The sequence below is a fragment of the Neovison vison genome, chromosome 6, assembly GCF_020171115.1.
Source record: "Neovison vison isolate M4711 chromosome 6, ASM_NN_V1, whole genome shotgun sequence".
NCBI lineage: Eukaryota > Metazoa > Chordata > Mammalia > Carnivora > Mustelidae > Neogale > Neogale vison.
This window is the reverse complement of record NC_058096.1, coordinates 2,451,659-2,474,521: the sequence shown is the minus strand read 5'-3', so window position 1 is coordinate 2,474,521 and position 22,863 is coordinate 2,451,659. Positions and strand designations below refer to the sequence as shown.

The following is a 22,863-nucleotide window of genomic DNA, read 5'->3' as shown; positions in this document are numbered from 1 at the left end:
AATTAGAATTCAAGTCACATGGTGACTCGGTTGTCCGACCCTTGATCTCAGCTCAGGTCTGAATCTCAAGGTCATGAGTTCAAGCCCTGCGTTGGGCTCCACACTGGGTGAGGAGCCTGCTTAAAAAAAAAATCAATAAAAATATGTCTGGAAAATCTTCAAGTATTTGGAAATTAAATAAGCCGATCTAAATGAGAACAGGTGCCACACGCTGTATCACAGAGTACGGTGGTGTCACAAAGCAGATGCATGGTGTCACAGGTCCCCAGAGGTCAGAAATGCTTTATAAACATTACGTTGCATGCTCGGTCGGTCGTGGGTAATCATTTCGCTTCGTAGTAAATCCACACATATTCGTGCACCAACACATTCTTCACTGCAGACAACCAGGGATGCTCAAGAGGTCCCCGATACAAATGCAGACTCCGAAGACCCACGAAGTCTCTCCTACCCCGCGAAGCTCTGGGCCACTCCTGTCTTAAAAGCGCTCGCAGACACTCCTCTGCTCGGGGGCTGCCTCTCACCCAAGCCGGCTCGCTCCCTTCCCATCGTCTACTGCTACGCTCCGCACTCCTGCCATCCCCAGCCCTGCTGCCCTCCGTCCCTCCGCCTCGCTTGTGCTCTGGCCCAGCCGCCCGCACTAGAGCAGCTCCGACACCCAGCCCTCCCCTCCCAGGACACCAGCAGCGCGCCGGGCTCCTCGCGGGCTCACGGGTATGCAGGGAAAATGAAATGAACCAACGGAGAACCTAACAGTGGTCTTCCCAGGAAGTCACTGGCTCACTCCCGCCTGGGTGAGCAAAGCCGGGTTTGACTCCCAACCTTGCGGGCACTGCGGTCCTAGAAACAGCATTTTCTGAAAGCCTCTGCTCCACACAACAGATGGGCGGGCAACCATAGCCCAGTGCACGGGTGCGGGGCTCCTGCACACTCACGCACACCACAGACTGGCCGGCAACGTGCAGAGCAGGGGCACCGGCTGGCTGCTCGGGGTGAAACGAGGCAAACCCATGTCCTTCAAATGTACAAGTAGGAACTGAACTGCAAACGCGCGGCTAGGAGGTCGGAAGCCTTGCTGCGGTCCCCAGCGGCCCGACCGGGCTCCTTCATTCATCGGACAGAGGCCGACGGGACACCATGGGCCCCGAACCACACATCACGGCTGCGTGTGAAGCAGGGACGGGGCAGACGGCACGACCTCCCTGGTGAGGCGGACCGTGCGGCTGCAGCGCTGTCTGGGCTCCTGCAGGGCAAGAGGTCGCAGACAGGCAGTGCCGAGGAGTGTGCTCGGAAGGCACAGGACATGGGCCTACCGCTGGAGCCTAACACCGAGCTGAGGGACAAAGGAGACGCCACTGGCTTCTCAGGTCCTCTGCCCGCACGCTCTGCCTGTTCTTCCCCCGACTCCAGTTCCCATGCTTTTGATGCAACTCCGCGATGAGCAGTTTGGTTTGCTGGAGTCAGAAATGAAGAAGGTGCTCTGGACGGGGACAAAAGGGTTCTATCACCAGCAGTGACTGCCCGAAGATCAAGGACTCCATTAGGACTGCAAACCTCAGCTTCTGCATGGAGAATATGCCGAGGCAGCTTTCCAGCATCCGGATCATTCCGGGCCGCGAAGGGAGGAGGCGCAGACCGTGGGCCGGGCAGCTTTCTTAGCAAACCGCCGTCAGCAAGCCTTCCCCTGGGGAACGCTGCGGGCACAGGCATGCGCTTTCAAGCCATTGATCTAGTCCGCAAGGGGATGTGACAGAAACCAATCCGGCCCTATCGGTCGGCCAGCACACCCCGGCAGACGGCTCTGAGACACCCGACAGATGCGCCAGTCGGGTCCTTACCTCGAGAGCACCGGTTCTCCAGCCCCTGCAGCCCGACAGACGCACACCCATCGCTCGAGGATCCCGCAGAGACAAGCACCGGGGGCCAAGCCAGTAATGCCCCGGACAGACCTCGGTCCCCACTGCCTCGCCTCACCCTGGGGACCGCTGCAACATGCCCCGATCAGAGCCGTTGCCCCTCCTCTCCCACTGAGGGCTGCCGAGGAGAGCCAGACCAGCCGGCGCACACGCACAGCTCCGGCGGCCTCTCGCTCCCTCCACGCGCAGGCCCGGGGGGGCAGCAGAAACGCAGGAGCGCGAGGCCCTCCCTGTCTTCCTTGCTCGAATGGAGTTCCCGCTATGCCCGTAAAACAGAATGTTCCTATCGGCTTCTGCTTCAACAACTAGAACTCAGACCGGCAGGACCTCCAGCGTTTGGTGGTTTTCAGATGCTGCCGTGTATCTGTACCACGATGCTGGCCACCGGCTGCCGGCCACAGACAAAGGCCAGAGCTCACGGACACACAAGGCCTCGTTTGCATGGGTGTGCGCCTCGCTCTCCTCGGGGCGGCGGTCCCGGCCTTCCCAACTGAGCGCGGGGCCTGAGGCTTTCCTTGGAGGAGTCCGAAGCCTGCCGTGAGACGTGTGCCCGTCCTCCGGGCTCTGGACCCCTTCGGAACTAGAGAGAACGCCGCGTGTGTCCGGCAGCAAGGCGGGAGGAGCGGCCGCGGACTGCCGACTGCCGCAGGACAACCGTGGTGCCGTCCCCGGAGGCCGGCGGCTTCCCCAGGGGACGGTGGTCCACACCGCGGGTGCTCCCGGCGCTTCCACACACATCACGGCAGTTCCACCGCGGGGCAGATCTCTCCGGGCCGGAAGGAAAGGGAACACTGCTGGCAAGTGACCCGCCAAATAAGTGAGAAGTCACCCCCGCTGACTCAGGAGGGACGATAGGGACGGACTGCTGGGTCCTGCTGCGGAGGAAGAAAACCCCTAGAGGCACGTCTCCCCCCTTGACAGTCGAAAGAGCAACCGAGATGAGGGCAGGCTGGAAGCCAGGGGCCGGGCCCGGGCCCGGGGGCGTTACGTCATCACTCATGTCCTTCCCATGTCCAGTTTCAGGGAAGGACAGCAACGTCGGACACAGGCCACCAGCCTCCTGGGCCCCCATGAGTTCCATTCCTATGTGGACAAGAAGTCGAGGGTCGGCCACTTGCTTTCTACCTTCGTGACTGTCCCCAGCGCTCACCCTCCCCACAGCCGTGCCTCTGAGTCAGCGCGGCTCAGGCAGCTCGCTCCCGGGGCGTGGGGCCCTGGGGTGCCTGCACACCTCCGCGAGTCCTAGTGTCCGTCTGTGCAAAGCAGGCGGCTGTGGGCAGCGCCCAAACGTGGTGAGCGTGGGCCTCAGTCCGGCGGCCGCTACCCACAAGCGCTCGGGGGCAGGTCAAGTTCATACTGGCATCCGCTGCGGTTCCTGACACAAACGTGACGTGGGCGACCGGGGATTAAAAACTAAGCCAGGGGCACCTGGGTGGCTCAGGCGTTGGGCGTCTGCCTTCAGGTCAGTCATGATTCCAGGGTCCTGGGATTGAGCCCCCCATCAGGCTCCCTGCTCGGCGGGGAGCCTGCTTCCCCCTCACCCACTCCCCCTGCTTGTGTTCCCTCTCTCACTGTGTCTTTCTGTCAAATAAAATCTTGAAAAAAAACAAATTCAAGTAGAAAGCAACCCTCCACTACCCCACCTCACGGATGACAGCCTCGACCCAGTGAAGCTGGGTTCCCGGCAGAATGACGTAACAGTGCTCCGTGTTCCAAAGAGCGAAGCCCTCTGTGCCCACCCTTGAAAACCACACACATAAGCTACTGTTTGGGCCGATGTTTACAGTCGTGCAAAGTGAAGTGAAACACAGCTAACTCGGCTTAAAAGGAAACTTCGCTGAATGTTATTTGAGGCCAAAATAATGTTTTAATTATCCTGACGACATCCTCATTCCCAATTTTCACTCACCACTGAGACTATGACAGCTACCCTTCCTGCAGGTCAAAACTGGACAAGTGCCGGTGACCCCGCGTGGCCCTGCCTCCTTGCCCAGCTCCCGTGCTGGCCGCACGAGGTCTGCGGCTGACTGAGCTCTTGCGGGCGCTGAGGCTCGGGTTGGTGTCACCGTCTACATTCTACGGTGGAGCCGGGAGCACGGGCGGCTCAGCCAGCTTGGCTCGATACCGAGCTGACAGGCAGGATTTGCAGAGCATCCAACCCCCACCCCGGCGTCACACGCACCGCAGGCTTCACGGTGGGAGCCTCTGCTGCACATCTGGTCCAGAACAGAAAGGCAGGGAGGACGGAGCTGGCGGGGTGAGTCTTCAAGCACATGTGTCCATGACCTCCAACCATCACACCTTCCATACGTGCCCTCACTCTGCGTATGGGGAAACTTGGACCCAATTTAGGAACTTTTCCTGGATTTGCAACAGAAGAGCGCGTCAGGACAGTTCGGTCGAAAGTACGAGACTGCGGCTCAGACGGCTTGAGCAGGAAGAGCCCATCACCTCTCGTCGAGTGCAGAGGCCGGGCCGCATTCAGTGGCTCGCTGCCGTCATCGAAGGCCCGGGTGGGTTCTTCTCTCCATCCTGCCCTCCCGAGAATCGCCTACAGGCTGCCCTCCCCGCTCCCATCAGGCTAAAGTGCATGTCCCTGTTCCTATCCAGGGAGGGAGCTGCCTTGCCTCCACCCTCGGGGTCCAGATGGACCTACTTCGCTCCCGCGCCTGTGGGCCAGCAACTGTGGACAGACGGGTGCCAGGCACGGACCCGCTGAGGCCGCGAAGCTGAAGCCAGTCACGGGCACGACAACAGGACTGTACAACAGCGTCGGCCCGTGAACCCTGCAACCTGCCTCACACATTAAAGGGACCTGGGCAGGTGTGAAAACCCAGAGGCCCGTGCCCCACTCCCCATCACCTACATTACAACCTTTAGGGACAGAGACCCAAGCGTGACTATCAGCGCAGGGCGGGGCGGGGGCGGCGAGGGTGGGTGTTGGTTGGTTGGCTTCACACAGCCCTTCCTGGAGTTTAGGATCCCATTCTCCGAGTCATGTGGATCATGAAAGGGAGGCTGAAGGGGCATCTCGGGGGCTCAGGTCATGATCCCAGGGTCTTGGGATTGAGCCCCACATCGGGCTCCCTGCTCGGTGGGGAGGCGGATTTTCCCTCTCTCTCTGTTCCTCCCCCTGCTTGTGCTCACTCTGTCAAATAAATAAATAAAATCGTTAAACAAAAAAGAAAAAGAAAAAGGGAGACTGAAGCCCTGACTAATTAGACACGAGGAAGAAGACGAAGGTGCTGGATAAGCTGTGCACAGAGTCCTGGAAATACAGACCCCAGCCAGTACCGCAGGGAAGAAGGGCGATGTGGTCCTAACCCCAGCAGCACCGGGCTGGGAGCTGGGTTACACTTCCCCGCCCAGTGCCCAGTTTCCTGTCATGCACAGGAGCGTCAGTAATGTCGGCGTGCTATGACCTGACCCAGCATGAGAGACGACTTTGAAGGGTCCTGGAGCCTGCCGCGACACGAGCAGAGATCTAACGGGCACCTTCCCGGATTAAACTGCTGGGGGTGGGGGGGGGGTCCCTGCCTTCTGGGCTGTTCCTGGGTTGAAGTCACAAGAGCCTCTGGTGCCCTGACAACACCTCCACTCTACACAGGCCTCTGGGGCCAGACACTCTGGCCGGGGGTATGATGTCCACAAGGCTAGGGGCACCCTGCCCGGTCGGTGTCTGCTGGTCCAGCCAGGACCTCCCTCTACTGGGACCGTACAACCTTTGGACATAAGTGTTTCCCTCCACAACTGTGGCACTTACAATGTTGTATTTGTGTCCAAGAAATAGAACCCAACAAATATGTGGAAAACACTAACTCCCCAGTTTTACCTTCTGAAGGGTTTCTTTTGACTTCTGAGTAAAAATGGCTTCTGAGAAGACACAAAACTCATGTCCTCAGTGGAGTGTCCACAGCCGGCAGGCCTGCCAATCAGGGGGGCACTCTCAGCCGAGGTCTCACAGTCGGGTAAAGAGCAACGACCCTAAGCTCCAAGTCCCTCGCTAGCGAGCTGATGACGACCACTCAGGGACATCTTGTCTTTTTTTTTTTTTTTTTTTAAAGATTTTATTTATTTGACAGAGAGAGAGAGATCACAAGTAGGCAGAGAGGCAGGCAGAGGCAGAGGGCCCTTGCTGAGCAGAGAGCCCGATGCAGGGCTCGGTCCCAGGACCCTGAGATCATGACCTGAGCTGAAGGCAGAAGCTTTAACCCACTGAGCCCCCCAGGCACCCCAAGGGATGTCTTTTCTTAAAGATGAACAGAGAGGATGATCATGAAAATGATTCCAGCATTAGGGACCTGTATGAAAACAAACCACTAAACATGAAGCAGATTTCACATTTCAGGAACCTACTTTTATGCCAGAAAGGAAATCGCCATGTAAAGACAGAGCGTAAGGGAAGATAACTCCTAGTCCAAGATGCTAAGCTGCATGTGTTCGACGTGAGACGCACTGATGCTCAGCTTTTAGGGACTTTTCTCTCTGAAGTCAGAATCTGACTGCCCTCGACACGAACGCCCAAAACGCTGTCCGGCTAGCCTGGCCCAGGCAACACCCCCCTCCTCTGCCTCCCGGCGGCACCGGCTCCTGCCCGCGTCCCCACAGAAGCTCCGCCGCAGATCACCAGCAGGCCCCCAGCAGCAAAGCCTTGTCTCCATCCCTCTTGTCTTGAGCCTCCCTTGCGTCTGACCCTATTAGACTTTCTCCTTCTCAGAGAACTGTTTCCTCCTTATTTTAAGTTCGGCCATTTCCACGTCCTCCTCCACTGGATTGCCACGGCCTCCCGTGAGGCAGACAGGCGCAGCACCTGCCCTCCGCTGTGTGGACGCAGCCTGCGCAGCACACACCACCCCACACCCCAAGCCTCTGGCCGATCACACACTCCCAAGTTTCTCCTCGCCTTCTGGATAGTTCCATGTGGATACACAGTTTCCACCGTGACTTCAAACAGCACATCCCACACCAAACTTCTCCCCATGTCCACGAGCTCCCGCTTCTACACTGTGAGAGTTAGTCACACCTTGATCAGACGACAGTAAATCTGGGATGGCCTCCATCTTGATGGATCCAATGTGCAGAGCCAAACACTTTCCGCCATGCTTCAAGGTATGACGTGGTCATCTGACCAGTCAAGTCCATCCGTGGCTGCACATCCAGTGTTTTAAGTTATGTTTCTTATTAAGTGTTACATAGGGGCAGCTGGAGGGCTCAGTCTGGGAAGCATCTGCCTTTAGCTCAGGTCAGGATCTCAGGGTCCTGGGATGAAGTCCTGCCTCTGGCTCCCTGCTAAGTGGGAGTCTACTTCTCCCTCTGTCCCTCCCCCTCCTCATGCTCTCTCAAATAAATAAAACCTTTTCTTAAAAAGAAAGAGTTATGTAAATTTTGATTAATGAAAAAGAACAGGCCCCACCATCTCCTATAGAAAGGTGGACTTCTTTGGCCTGTAAGACCTTCTGCAGACCAAATATCAAGTCAATTGTTGGAGAGTTTGGGGTTGTTTTTCTTTAAGACAAATACCACACCTACTGCACTGCCAGTCTGAACACTGGCCTAATGCAGAAGCATTAGGAGGAATATTTAACCAACGTAACAAAACACTTATATTAAATATCTTTCTTAACAGGGGCACCTGGTTGGCTCAGCCCATAGAGCTTGCAACTCTCAACCTCTGCGTTGAGTTCAAGTTCTACACTGGATATAGGGATCACTTAAAAAGAATTAAGTATCTTGGCCACCTGGGTGGCTCAGTTGGTTAACCATCTGCCTTCGGCTCGGGTCATGACCTCGGGGTCCTGGGATCGAGCCCTGTGTCAGGCTCCCTGCTCAGTCGGGAGTCTGCTTCTTCCTCTGTCTCTGCTCCCTCCCCCATTTATACTCTTGCTCATGCTCTCAAAAAAAATAATGATAATAATAATAAAATCTTTAAAAATAAAAATAAATCTTTTCTTAAAAAAACATTTATAAATAAAGGTCATAAACAGTTCACTTTTTGATCACACAGTTACCACCACTGTTCACGTAATAGAGACACAGCTGACCAGACTCAGCACAGACGGTGCTCCTGCAATGGCACATCCCTGGGCCAACAGGGACATTGAGGTCACACGGCCAACTCTCCCCAGCCTCCAAACCTCTCAGCCTCCCTCATTACACAACCCAGAGACGTACAAACCAGCCCTCCACCTCCTCTGTGATCTAACAAATCATCAACAGTGATTTTCACCCCTGAGAGGATACACCTTCAAGCCAACTGGTCTTTCATTCCTTCATCGGAGACACAGTTCCGAGCACCTCCTACGTGTTAAAGGGGCCGGTTCCCCCTGCAAACCAGGTGAAGAGCCCTGCCGTCCGGAGCGCTCGCACCAGCGTGGAAGACAGACAGGAGCCGCCAACGGGACGAGGAGGGCAGCTGTGCTGTGCGTCAAGGCTGACAGGCGCCATGGAAGACGACGAAGTGGCACCGGGTGTGGGCTGAGGGAGGAGGTACACGACCCCGACCAAAAGGAAGCGAGCCTTGACCTACCTGAAGGAAAACAAAACGGGTGATTCACAGAAGCCTCCAGAGTACCCTGAAATTGGAGAAAAAATTCAAGAACCAGGACTGGGACAGACAGGATGAAGCCACGGTGGGATTCCTGCCGGCGTCCCGGGCCTCGGCGCCTCCCCCCGGATTCAGGCACGGGCTGCACAGGGGGCCTAGCTCCAGCTGCCGGTGACACTGCCACAGGCAGCACAGACTGGCGCCTCCTAGCAGTTCTGCGCCCAGAGTGGCCTTCTTCACAGCTCTAGCCAGGAAAGTCTACGAGAAAGAGCCCATCCCGCTCCGCTCACACTCCCACCGTGCCGTGGAGACCATCCCTGGGCACTGCGGGGTCCCTCACTGACCGGGGGCCAGTGCGGAAGGCCCGCTCCAGGGAAAAGGGCCAGGAGCATGGTGGGCAACCAGGGTGACGGCCCCAGAGAAACTAAGTCTAGGGCTAACCTTCCCCACCCAGAGGCCAACTACGCCACAACTGGTCTCCGTCTAAGCCGAGGGGTCACCCTGAGGCGCGTACAGAGCCAGAGGCGTCTGCCGCTGAGGCCAGGCCGCGCGTGGGGCGCCAAGTGCTGGCAGGCGAGGGCAGAGAGCCCAGAGGCTGGGGAGAAGGTGGCACAGATCCAGAAGAGCCTGCGGTCCAGTCCGGGCTCGGGCCAGTGGAGAGCTGGAGAGCAGACCTTGAAGGGAGGCAGGACACGGCCCGCGGGCAGCGCAGCCACGGCCTGAGGGATCGGACCGCAGCTGCCGGCAATGCTGCACCGCGCGGGGCTGCTTGCACGGCTCGTGGGCCCGAGGCCACGGCTGAGGGGCACTGGGAGAGGCAGGCGGTGGGGTCACAGGAACACGAGAGAAACCTAAGATCCAGCTCCCACCCTCAGTCTAGTTGGAGGTAAATGGCATTTGAGAAACAAAAGAACAAGAAAATGTTAAATTGTCTCCAGGTGAAACAGAAACCAAAGGAGGGCGAGCTCTGTGGGCCGGGCCGGGCCGGGCCGCGCCGCAGACTCCCACGAGGCACCGCCGAGCTGAGCTTCCAGAGCCCCCGCAGGAGCACGAACATAGAGGAGGGGGAGTCACCGCCGTGGGGATGTTTAAATATGCCATTTCGTGTGTGTGTGTGTCGCACAAATCGGGGCATGTTACAGTCTGGGGAAGCTGCTCTCGGGGCGTGATCGCCTCGGACTGCTCCCATGCGGCCTTACTAGACTGCCACGGCTGACACACGGAATGTTCTACTTTTTATCATGCTAAGACTTACATAACATAAACTTGGGCTGTTAACCATTTTCAAGGGCATGGGTCAGTGGTGCTAAGTCTGTCTACACGGCTGTGCAACCGTGCCCGCTGTCCGTCCGTCCCCAGGACTCTGTTCCTCCTGCAGATCCGACACTGCGGCCCCGTGAGACGCCCCCGCCCCGGCGCCCGCCACTCCACTCCCAGCTTCTGAGCGAGACCGCTCTGCGCGCCTCGAGTGAGTGCACTCCCGCAGCATCTGTGGTCCGGCTTCCCGCACTCAGCGTCAGGTCCCCCAGCTGCAGTCACGTGGCCGCGGGGGTCAGGATGTCCTTCTGTTCTGTGGCCGAGCAAGGTCCCACCGTGCGCGCCCCGCCTCCCCTCTGTCCGTTCAGCTGCCGACGGGCATTCTGGTCGCTTCCGTATCTCGGCTCTTGTAAGCCTCGCTGTAGTGCACAGGGCTGTACAACCAGCTCTTCAAGATCCCGTTTTTAGTTCTTTTCGGTAAATACTGAGCATGGGGAGAAGATCTCTCCAAGCACCAGTTCGGAGAGAGAGCCGCTCTGAAACCCCAGCCGTCCCCACGTGACCCCCGCAGCTCCCGGCAAGGATGGGGCGATGTCCTGCCGTGGTGCCCTCCCAGCTTGAGGAACGCCCTTTCTGCCCGCGACAAAACGCCCCCGTCTTCATGTATCCAGGCTTGTGGCTCGCCCCCACTTCTGAAGTGTGGTTTAGGAGGACATGGAATTCTTGGTGCTCAGTCTTTCCACTCAGAACGTGGACAGATCCTCCCCCGTGCCACGACCACGGTTTCCGACGAGCGGAGAGCCGTTCACCTGGTCGTGGTCCCTTGCTGATTCCGAAATGCTTTCTTTGTCTCGAGTGCGAACGGTCCGACTGCGATGCGTCCAGCACGGGTCTCTGTTGACACCCCACGGTACTCCTTGCCCGTACGGACTGTCCGTCATCAAAGGGAGGAAGTTTTCAGACATCACTCCCTCAGTTTTTCTGCTCTCTTCTCTGTTGAACTTCCTTTACGGGCCCTGCACGTACTGGTGCGCCCCCCGGGGTCCCGCAGGCCTCGGACTTCCAGCACTTGCTACACGCTTTTCTGTTTCCATCCTTCAGCCCAGATGGTCTCTGTGGGTCCAGCCTTCGCTCTGCTGACGCTTCGGTCAGCGGCGCAGACCAGCTGTGGAACCTGCTGGTAACAGCCCCTTTGTTTCTACTTTCTTCTTTTCCTCCTTGTACTTTATTTGGGTGGTCTCAACTTTTACAAAGATCTTTACAGTAGATGTTTAGCTCATCAACTTCTGCCTTCCTCCTTAAACTAATAAAACTTCTAATAACAGTTACTTAGATGCATTTCATCGTTTTTGACATGTAATGTTTTTATTGTTCACTTCAAAATATCGGATTTGTTATGATTTCGTCTCTCACTTACGGATTACTTAATTTCTAGATGTGGGATTCTACTTATTTTTTTGTCACTAATTTCCAGTTTCACTGTACTGTGGTCCAAGAAGACATTCCTCACGATTCTGCTCTGAAATTTGTTGAGGCCTGCTTTATAACCCAAAACTCTATAGTTTTTTAAAAAGATTTTATTTATTTGAGAAAGAGAGAATGAGAGAGAGAGAGAGAGAGCACAAGAGGGGGAGAGTCAGAGGGAAGCAGGCTCCCCGCTGAGCAGAGAACCCGATGGGGGACTTGATCCCAGGACTCCAGGATCATGATCTGAGCCCAAGGCAGTCGCCCAACCAACCGAGCCACCCAGGCACCCAAAATTCTATAGTTTTGGGGTTTACTTTGAGACTGCATTAGCAAGTGCATATATAAATTCACAGCGGTTATGTCCTTCTGATGAACGGACAAGAACCTGCCTGGTATGTTTTCCGTTCACTCTCAGCCCGTACGCACTCTGCAGCCCGAGCTGGAACCGCCATGAACACCACGTACCCTGTCGATGACTGCCTCGGGCCCAGCCTGACGCGGTTTTCAGCGGGTCGTGGCGCCCATTCACAGTTCCTGCGCTGGTCGCTTCTCCTGCCCCGTTGTTTCTTTTCTCTCTCACCACCTTCTGAACTAGTTTTCACCCTGCAGTTCACGCTGTGCTCCGGTTACCCGCGGCTGTACGTGCTGCTTCCGTCACCTGTGCGCTAGCCTGCGCCGAGCCGTCCAAGTCTGCAGTCAGCCGTGCCCGCGGCTCCTCCCGGCCCCCGCCAGCCCGGGGGCAGGACCCCCTCCTAAACCCGCCCCCTGTCTCGCTCCACCAGTGCCCCCGCGGCTGCCTGCTCCCGGCGTTCTAAGCCCCTCGCTTTGGTTCTGGTCGCTTCCTGCGGTCCGCACCTACTCAGACTTCCCCACACATCTGCTTTCCCCCAAGTCCTCACGCTCTCTCACACATGCCCGCGGCGCCCACGCGCCCCGATGCACACACCGGGGGAGGGCTGTGGGGACAGCGGCAGCTGCATGCCGCCCCCGCTCCGAGGAATGAATGTGTCCGGAGGCCCCGCGCACTCGGTCGGCAGCTACTCTCCCGGCGTCAGACGGGACGCCGCTGCTACCAGGAGCCACTAGCGTCCCAAGTGCCACCGCCGGAAGCCACGTCTTTACTGGCCGCTGCCTCTAAGACCGTCTCCGTCCTTGACATGCTGCGGTTTTCACTACAGGGCGCCGCGGAGCGGGCGCTTTTCATCCATCCTGCTGACAAGCGGGTAGATGTCCCACGTTAGGGAAGCAAGTGCGGCAAACGTCTCAGCCGCTCTCTTCAAGGGTGGCTTGTCCCACCCGCTGTCCTCCCAGAACTCCGGCTGGTCCCGGCGACTCTGTCTCCCCTCCACACCCCTACCTGCTCCAACTCTCTGTCTCCCCTCCACACCCCTACCTGCTCCGACTCTCTGTCTCCCCTCCACACCCCTACCTGCTCCGACTCTCTGTCTCCCCTCCACACCCCTACCTGCTCCGACTCTCTGTCTCCCCTCCACACCCCTACCTGCTCCGACACTCTGTGTCTCCCCTCCACACCCCTACCTGCCCCACCACCTTCTCCCTCTGGGCTTCGTTCTCAGTAATTTCTTCACGTGTGTCCCTCTCAATGTAAGTCTCTCTTCAAATATGTACAACCCGCGATTAAACAGTCTCATAACTGTATATCCAATCACTGCACTGCTCATCTCCAGAAATACCTCTGCTCCTTTCTCAGATCTGCGGGTCCTTTCTATAATCTCTGGCTCTTCACTCATGTACCAGTCCTTTCCTTTATTTCTTGAAACATATTAAACGTACTATTTTTATACCAATCCAATAATTCTTATATCTGAAATCGTCTGCAAGCCTGTATTATCTCTATTATCACTTCGCTAGTGATGTTTCCCATACTTTCTGTGATTTTTAATATATGAGCTCAGGTTCTTAAAACCTTAGCTCTAACAATTCTTTAAGGACTTAGCTGCAGTTCAAGAACTCTCCAGAAAAGACTGTTCTCTAAATGAGGACCACCCATGGGGTCTGAATGAAAGCCTCAAAGCTGCCTAAACACCAACCGAGGGTAGCAAATTTTCGGAAGAGATCCTCCTCCACGACACTCAGGGCCAGGGGTCAGACGACTGCTGCCTCACAGCCTCCTCGGAGCCTCCTGGCTGTGACCTGGGATCAGCCTCTGGAGACGGAGGGCGAGGGAAGACCACGGAAAAAGCCTGGCCGCTCTAGGACAGCCGCTGGGAGGTTTCATAAGCAAAGGGAACGCACACACAAGGCCTGTGTCGGCTAGCCACAAGACCCGGGCGTCCCCACACTCCCCCGCCAGAATACAACAGAAACAGAGCTACCTTACAGTCCCACACTCGCCTGCGCTTCACCCGGAGAACACGAACACACGAATTCGAAGGGACACGTCACCCTGATGTCCGCAGCAGCATTATCGGCAGAGCCCAACTATGCAGACAGCCCGCGTGCGCGCCCGCTGCGGCACGGGTATATCCACAACAGAGCGTCCCCCGCCACACAGCGGAACACGCTCTAGCCACTTGCAACAACGTGGATGGAACAAGAGCGTCAGAGAGAGACGAGTACCGTACGATTCACGCATCTGTGCAATTTAGGAGACAAAACAAACGAGCGGAGGGTAAAAAACAGAGAGATGAGCCAAAAAATGGACTCTCAACTACGATGAACACCCTGACGGCCGCCAGAGGGGAGGAGGGGCGGGGGTCGGGAGCGAGGGGTGGGAGGAGTCGGTGCACTCGGGTCCCGAGCATCGGGCGCTGAACCGCTATCTTGCCCCGCCTGAAATTAGTATGACGACGCTGTGTGTTAACTGACTAGAATTGAAATAAAACTTTACCAAATTAAAAAATAAATACATGGGGCACCTGGGGGCTCAGTAGGTTGAGCCTCTGCCTTCAGCTCAGGTCGTGATCCCAGGGTCCTGGGATCAAGCCCCGCAGTAGCCTCTCTGCTCAGCAGGGAGCCTGCTTCTCCCTCTCTCTCTGCCTGCCTCTCTGCCTACTTGTGATCTTTGTCTGTCAAATAAATAAATATGTAAAATTTTTCACAGAGGCCGTAAGTGGGTTCAGTCATGTATCCCTTCAAACTGGTCTCAACACCACATCTCCATCTCAAGGCTACATCCTTGGGACAGCTCATGGGAGCAGGGCAGAAAGGAACGCGCACGCTCCGAGGACAGAGTGGACGGCGGGGGGAAACCTCTGTCTGCCGGGGTCCCACTCACTGGTCTCACCCAGCACTCATGTCCTCTCGATGGCCTCCCCAAGAGCAGTTTTCCTGCAGTCGCCGAGGGCTGGAAAGCACCCTCAGTTTACGCCTGCAATGCTGGTAAATGCTTCCGGCTGTCCCTGCGAGGGTACTCATCTGGGAGGGGACCTGGTCTTTGTTTCCTGTCCCTACACCCTGCGAGGCCATGGAAACTGAAAGTCATTTTGACAAATGTCCTCAAAGCGGGCATTAGCTCAGGTCTCATAACTTCTCTTCTGTCCCACATTCATTTGGCTTTTGGGCATTGGATACAATTACCCTTTTTCTAGCTCAGAGGAGCAATTTTTCACATTTTTTTTTTCATCTCACTCAGCATTTTGACTATTTTCAGTACAGAGAGTCGGTCTGGGATCCATTCCATCATACCCTTGGCTCCCAACTCATGCCCTGAGAAGCCGGACAGGAGGAAGACCTGCAGGAAGCCGCCAGAGTCTCGGAAGGAAAGATGAACGTGGCCCAAAGCCAGCTGGGACTGGGAGATGGCGGTCAGGTTCTGGGCAGACTTTGAAAGTGGAGCCATCAAGCTGTCCTAACAGATTGGATGTGGGTGCAAAAGGAAAGGGAGCTGAGATTCCCTCTAAGGTTTTCAAAGGCCTGAGAAATCGGAACAGAGTTGTCGTGGGGAGGCCACGGCCAGAGGTCAGCGTGGGGAAGGCGAGGCACGGGGTCGGAGCAACTGAGCCTTGGCGTGCGTTAGCTGTCCATGCGGAGCCGTCCGGATGCCGCTGGCGGTCATGCACAGGGGGACGTCGGAAGGCTCTCACACAGCCACGTGGCGACAGCAAGCCAGTAGTGGGAGAAGTGAGTTCGGAGGTCAGGACAGAGGTCTGGGCTAAAGACAGGAATCTGGCAGGACTGACACGTCTCAGACCCCTTGGACCAACAGTAACTGTAAGGCAGGAGGCAACACTGTCACATGGGAGGAAATACGGCACTATAAAGTTGAAAGTGTGATGGAAATACTCGTTTGCGTGAGCAGTTACACAACGTGCGGCCACCATCCCCACACACCCTGCCCCCGTCAGCATTCACAGGCCTTATGCCCAGTTCTGCAGCCTACGAGGAATGTTAGGAATGTGGAGAAAGCCTGGGGGAAAGCCAGGCACAGAGCTGAACAAAGGGAAGGAAAGTGAAATCCAACAAACGTTACAGGAAATGAGGTTGTTAAGGCAGGGACGGCTCACACCAACTGTCCTGCACTCTGGGTAGGACAAGTCCAGGTACGCGAGATAACTTGCCACCTTTAGGCAAAGCAAATAAAAAAAAAACGAGCTTTCACTGCCGAGACTGAATGCTAATACAAACTAAGACGCTTGGGGTAGAAATCTTCATTTCACAGATCAGAAAAGTGGGATTCTAAAAGGCTGGGTGAATTCCCAAGTAGAAAATCTGCAGTTTTAATCTGAGTCAAATGCATCCAAAGTTGATGTGTTTAAAAATCTCCCGATGGAGAACTGATAAAAATAGGACCCCATTATTGCCAGAAGCAATGAAATCCTTTTTCCTAGATCACCTAAAACACTAGAGGAGATTTTTATTTCTCTCGTGTATTTCACAAAGCAGATCTACCTAAAAGCAAAGGGGTACAGGAAGCCGGGGTCAAATCCCCTCCTAGCTCTAAGCAGTCACAAGGGTCTAGAATGCGGGAAACCGTCACACCACCACTGCCGAGCACCAAGAAGGCAGATAGATGACTTTTCAGGAAACTATTTTTGTTCCTATTTTCCTATTCTGTAATAAAATAGACACTCACCCTCCTAAAACACGCACCAAATTCTGTAACAAGTTTCAATTTGTAAGCTGAAGTAATTCCATAGGGAATTCAGAGGTCAAACATCCTGGGCTTACGGGACCTTGTCTCTGTTTGACTGTGGCAGCAACTCTGAAGTTTCCAGGAAAACAGATTTATTCGGGTTCGGGCGGTGCTCACTGTATCAGAAGAACAAGAGTTGTCTTCGTGGACAAAGAAGCCCGATGCCACAGTGGGGAAAAGTGGCATTAAGGCCACTTCACCCCGGTCCCTCCCTTACTGTGCGTGAGTGACCCAGAGTGTCCGCAGGAACCGCCACCTGGTCGAAGAGCGCCATCTCTGGGGAGCGTCAGGAACGGACGCTCGCGGGCGGCTTGGACCTGGAGGGCTGTACAAATTATAGGGAGACTCGCGACCATCTTCGCTCAGCCCCGGACAGTCTCCGGAGCACCACCGCTGAAACGGGCTGCCCGGAACACGGAGCCACAGCCCTGTTCGATGAGCGAGCGGCTGCCCGAAGGTGCTGAAGGAACCCCCGCTGCAGGCTCCTGAGACGGAGACGCGTGTGGTTCCCGGACACCCACCTCCGAGGCAAGCCAAGCCGACCTACAGGCAGGCGGGGGGAGGGATGCCGCTCAGGACTAAGGCTCATGTCTGAGGGGCTTCCGGCCAAGCAGCAGGCCGACAGAGCGGCCAGGAGGTGGGGTCTGGAGCCCAACCCGCCCAAGCAGGGCTCCTGCGCCGCGGCTGCGTAACCTGGAGCCACTGCGCCCCGAATGCTCCTGCTGCCTCATCCATAAAATAGGATTGCACCTCATCATGGAATTCGGAGAAATCAATCTGTGAACCTACTAAAGCACTTAAAACAGTGACTGGCCCTCAAGAAAGAGCAGGTACCCCCACCTCATTGACCTCCCGCTCTCACTACCCCCTCCCCTCCCGCAGACGCGGTGTGCCTTGGGCGCCCGGGACAACCACCTCTGATCCTCTGGGTCCCTCCGCTCACGTTCTCAAGAGAAGACAAGCTATTTGGTGGGGGCCTGGGGGGCTCAGTGGGTTAAAGCCTCTGCCTTCGGCTCAGGTCATGGTCTCAGGGTCCTGGGATCGAGTCCCACATCGGGCTCTCTGCTCTGCAGGGAACCTGCTTCCCCCCGCCCCCCGCCTGCCTCTCTGCCTACTTGTGATCTCTGTCTGTCAAATAAATAAATAAATAATCTTAAAAAAAAAAAGTAAAGAAAAGAAAACAAGCTATTTGGTCAAGCATGAAACCCTGGTGGTGGGTGTTATCAGGCAGTAGGAAACACAGCCCGGAGACTACCGAAGCCGGGTTTGATCCTGCTTGCTGGCTAACAAGTCCGCAGGCCATAGGTTCACAGGTCTGGGCAGGAGAGATATGAGCCTCCTGAGCCCGAGAAAAAGAATCACACTATTCACCATATCCACACTTGTGCCAGTCCCGCGAGACCCGATCCCACAGGGCCATGCATAGGCCAGGCGGTGCATGACACAAGACAAGCCCCAAATCTTTCATAATGGGGAGTAAGCCTGCCCGACCATTGCCCTGGATGGAGGCACTACCTTTGCTGCATGCCCATACACACCCGCCCTTTGCTCTCTCCCCTGACGAGGGTGCTCACGGTACTAGCAGCCTTACAAAGGCAGCCGGGAACAAAAGAGGTCAGTTCCTCTGCTCTTAAGACATAAGGAAACATGAGAGACCATCTCCCAAGAATATCTAAATAAACAGACATATATACTGTGTTCGTGGCTTGGAAGAAGCAATATCGCTAAAACATCAATTCTCCCCAAACGAAATGTCAATACAACATAATCTCCATAAAAATCGCCAGAGGATTTTTTTGGTAGAAATGCAAAGAACTCAGAAATAGCCAAAACAACTCTGAAAAAACTAGAACATTGTTAGAGGATTTACAGCACCTGACTTTTAAGATTTATTATAGAGTGTGGTATTGGTGTAACGGTACAGAAATGCATCACAGAAGAGAACAGCGAGTCCCAAAGCGTACCCTCACATCTGCCGCCGTGACTTTCAGCAGAGGGGCACAGGCCATCCGGTGGAGAAAAGAGACTTCATGCCAACCAGGCAGCCTTACGTAACACAAGAACCGGGACGCCCACCTCTCGCAGCATGCCAGTCATAGTCCAAAATGGATCAGAGACCTGAATGTAAAATGCAGAACCACAGAACTCTTAAAGGAAAACAAACTTAAAATACTTAAGATCTTGACTTGGGCAAAGATTTCTATCCCCGCCCCCAAAAAAGCACAATTCATAAAAGAAAAAGAGTAAGTTAAACTTCATCAAAATTAAGACTCTTGCGCACCTGGGTGGCTCAGTCGGTTAAGTGTCTGACCCGATTTCGACTTAGGTCATGATCTCAAGGTCATGAGATCGAGTCCCACGTCCACGTCAGGCTCCACACTCAGTAGGGAACCTGCTTGGGAGTCTCTATCCCTCTGCCCCTCCCCCTGCTCTCACTCTCTCTCTAAAATAATAAATACACAAATCTTTATTTACAAATATGAAGAACCTCCAACCTTCTTTGAAGATGCTCTTAAGAAAACAAAAAGACAAGCCACAGCCCAGGAGAAAATATCGGCATTTGGATCCAGTATTTGGGTTTGTATCCAGAATACAGGAAAAACTCTCAATGCTCAATTAAAACAGCCCAATTGTTTTAAATGGGCAGAAGATATGAAAAGATACCTTATCAGAGAAGATACATGAATGGGAAATAAGCGCATGAGAAGACGCTCAGCATCACCAGTCATAATAAAATTGCAAATTAAGACCATAGGAGGCAGCGCTATGGCCCTGTTGGACTATCTAGAGTGAAGCAGAGACGCGCAAGCAGCCACGAGGACAAGGGGCCAAACACGGACGTGCTGCTCAGGGGCGTGCAAAATGGTAGCATCCACCTTCCGCGCCCCCAGACATGCCACTCCAAGGTATTCACCCAAGAGAAAGGAGAGTGTATGTCCTTGCAAAGACAGATGATCGTGTTCACAGCAGCTTCGTGTGTAATCATCACAACCCGGAGACGCGCCAGGCATCCATCACCGGCATCTGCAGCATTTCTCTGCCATCACCCACATAAATAAGCAGTCGTGGTGTACCCACAGCACAGAACACTACTTAGCCATAAAAAGCAAACAACTACGAGTCCACAACAATAACACGGACAGGTCTCAAAACGATTAGATTGATGAGAGAAGCTAGGTACATGGAGCACAGGATGTATGACGTCAGGTACATAAAATCGTGGAAAATGAAAACAACTTCAAGTGCAGAAAGGGGGTGAATGTATCTGGGAAGAGGGGAGTAGAGGGGTGGGAGGGAGGCACCCCCATTGAACACAGGTACCTCTTGGATGTGATGCCCACCTTCACTCTTTATCGCACAGTGATTTTACAGGTGTATATTCATATTAAAACTTATCAATTGTTTGCCTCAAATGTGTGCAGTTTATAGCATATCAATTATAACTGAAAAAAAGCTGTTACAAAAAATAAGCTTTCACCACCAAGTAGAACTGAAGCTCAAATAGAGGTCAATCTAAATAATGAAAAAATAGGGAAGTCCATTTGTCGCACACCTGAATGAAATATGCACCTCCTGAATACCCAGCGTTAAAAGTTATGATGAATAGGGCGCCTGGGTGGCTCAGTGGATTAAGCCACTGCTTTCGGCTCAGGTCATGATCTCAGGGTCCTGGGATCGAGTCCCACATCGGGCTCTCTGCTCAGCAGGGAGCCTGCTTCCTTTCCTTTCTATCTGCCTGCTTCTCTGCCTACTTGTGATCTCCGTCTGTCAAATAAATAAATAAAATCTTTAAAAAAAAAAGTTATGATGAATAAATTGGGACGAAATCTTACGTTAAACTCATGGTCAGACATTGACCGTTACATATTTTTCAGTACGTCTCCTGAGGCAAAGGAAACAAAAGCAAAAAAAAACTAGTGGGACTTCACCAAGAATAAAAGCTTCTCAGGGCATCTACGTCGCTCAGTTGATTAAGAGTGTGATTCTCAATCTCTGCTCAGGTCTTGATCTTAGGGTTGTGAGTTTAAGCTGCACACTGGGCTCCGTGCTGAGCATGGAGTCTACTTAAAAAAAAAAGTGACAAAAAAAAAAGAAAAAGTTTCTGCACAACAAAGGAAACCAACAACAAAACTAAAATGCAACCTATAGAATGGGAGAAGATATTTGCAAGTAACATATCTGTTAAGGGGTTAGTATCCAACATATATAAAGAACAGATACAACTCATCACCCAAAACACAAATAATCCAGTTGAAAATAGGCAGAAGACATCAACAGACATTTCTCTGAAGAATATACGAGAGTCCCAACAGGCACATGAAAAGATGCTCAGCATCACTCATCATCAGGGAACACAGCTCAAAACCACAATGAGATCCCACCTCACACCTGTCAGAATGGCAAAAGTCAACAACACAAGAAACAACAGGTGTTGGCCAGAGTGCGGAGAAAGGGGAACTCTACTATTGGTGGGAATGCAAGATGGGGCAGCCCCTCCGGAATGCAGGATGGACATACCCCCAAAGTTAAAAACAGAACTATGCTACCATCCAGCAGTTGCAGTACTGGGTATTTACCCAAAGGATATAAAATCACTAATTTGAAAAGATATGTGCACTCTATATTTATAGCAGCATTATCTACAACAGCCAAATTATGGAAACAGCCCAGGTGTCCATCAACTGATGAGTGGATAAAGAAGATAAGGAAGGTGTCATATATATACAATGGAATATTGCTCAACCATAAAAAAGAATGAAATCTTAGCATTTGAAACAACACAGATGGAGCTAGAGGGTATCGTGCTAAGGGAAGTAAGTCAGTCAGAGGAAGACAAGTACCATAAGATTTCAATCGGATATGGAATTTAAGAAAAAAACAAATGAGCAAATGGGGGGAAAAGAGACAAACCAAGAAACAGACTCAACTACAGAGAACAAACTGACGGTCCCCAGAAGGGAGGTGGGCAGGGGATGGGGGAAACGTCTCGTGATGATCACTGAGTAACACAGAAGTGTCATCTGTATTGCACACCACAAACTCCTGTAACACTGTATGTTCACTACAATGGAACGAGAATTTTGTAAAATAAAATAAAAATAAATAGACTAGTGGTGAGAGAGAAAAAGAAAGAGTAGAGAGAGCTTTTATTTCTGAGAAAACAAAAACTCCACGTACACATAACATATACGTAATGTCAGAGCTGTAAGCTCAGATTCCTTTTCCCCCACGTGCCTCCACCTGACATTCAGGGGCCCAGACGACACAGCGCTCTTTTGTCCACAGAGAAAGGAGCGGGTAAACACCCTTTACCAGCAGTTTTATAAGAGAATTTTTATAAGCCACCTGGGTGGCTCAGTCAGTAAAGCGTCTGCCTTTGGCTCAGGTCATGATCGCAGGGTCCTGGAATTGAGCCCCGCATCAGGCTTCCTGCTCTGCGGGGAGCCTGCTTCTCCCTCTATCCCTCCCCTGCACTTGTGCGCTCTCTCTAATAAAATCTTTTAAAAAAATGAAAAGTATAAAATGTTTAAAGGTAATTTTTCTTTGTGTCTCAAACTCCTAACTAACCCAAAAGAGCCTTTGAGCAGCAGAGCTAGACATAACCTAGCACACCACTGCGGCCTCCGCAGTTTGAGAAGAACGCTAACCCTGCTAACACGTCAGGACAATCCGTCCCAATGTTTCTAACACCCGACACCTTCCTCGGGCCAGAGGGGAAGAGGGGCCCAGGCGCTATGAGAGGGTTCACGGGGACACCCTGTCCTCACCACTCAAAAGCCACCAGAGCAGCGGGATGAATCCTGGGCTCTCGCTGATGTACTTCAAGCCTTTCAGGTTGATGCTCACGTTGTACAGGGACATCAGCAGTAACCTGAAACGGAAAGAAGACAGGTTGAGCTGCCGCCCCACGCGAGGCCTCACCCTCGACACTCCTGTGTGACAGGGGCTTTCCTCCGCTCCGATGTCCCATTCTGCAGGCAGGGGGACGGGCACCGCAGGCAGGGCCTATGTGAAGCAGTGTGGCTCCCTGGGACCCTACAGGAGAACGGAAGCTGCGGCCACAGGCCCATAGAATCCCACCTGGACAGAGTCCACAATCAAGGGGTAGAGCCGCAGAGCGGGTCCCGCAGAACACCTCAAGGCCTGACTCAGCGAGCCCTCCCTTCTGTCACCGCTCCCGCACTTACACACGGGCGACCCCCAGTTCGTAAGGATACTGCACGCCAACGGCTCGGTCAGCGGCTTGCAAGCTAACCCTGTCTTTGCACTCAGGAAACACGGTCCGTGATGTCTGGGCAGCCCGCGCCGGCCACGCGCGTGTGTTTGATCCGCGGCGTCAGGCACGAAGAGCACCACAGCCCCAGCCAGCTCTCGAGACAGGACAGTGTCTGAATTAAACGGGATCCTACAAGCTATCCTGTGAACAGAGCACAGCTGGCAAGTCAGAGTCTAATGAAACCGGGAAAACTCTCGGACAAGGATTCTAACACTACTGCAGAGTACGATCCCCAAATTTCACAGTGCGAAGCAATTTTTTTTTAAAAGACAACATGGAGATCTGCAAACCCCTGAAAGAACGAATG

The 22,863-nt window shown here is 53.9% G+C and overlaps 1 protein-coding gene across 3 annotated transcripts in view; it reads right to left on the bottom strand.

The window, feature by feature from the left end:
* LOC122908240 (heat shock transcription factor 2 binding protein) overlaps positions 1-22,863 on the bottom strand; it is a 103,567-nt gene that overhangs the window by 19,428 nt on the left and 61,276 nt on the right. For 2 of the 3 annotated variants that reach the window (XM_044250813.1, XM_044250814.1), the window contains exon 8: positions 22,048-22,151. In XM_044250813.1, coding sequence (XP_044106748.1) covers positions 22,048-22,151 — 104 coding nt within the window. Of the gene's footprint in view, positions 1-18,154; positions 18,398-22,047; positions 22,152-22,863 lie in introns of those variants that run through there. The other variant, XM_044250815.1, reaches the window with a different exon arrangement.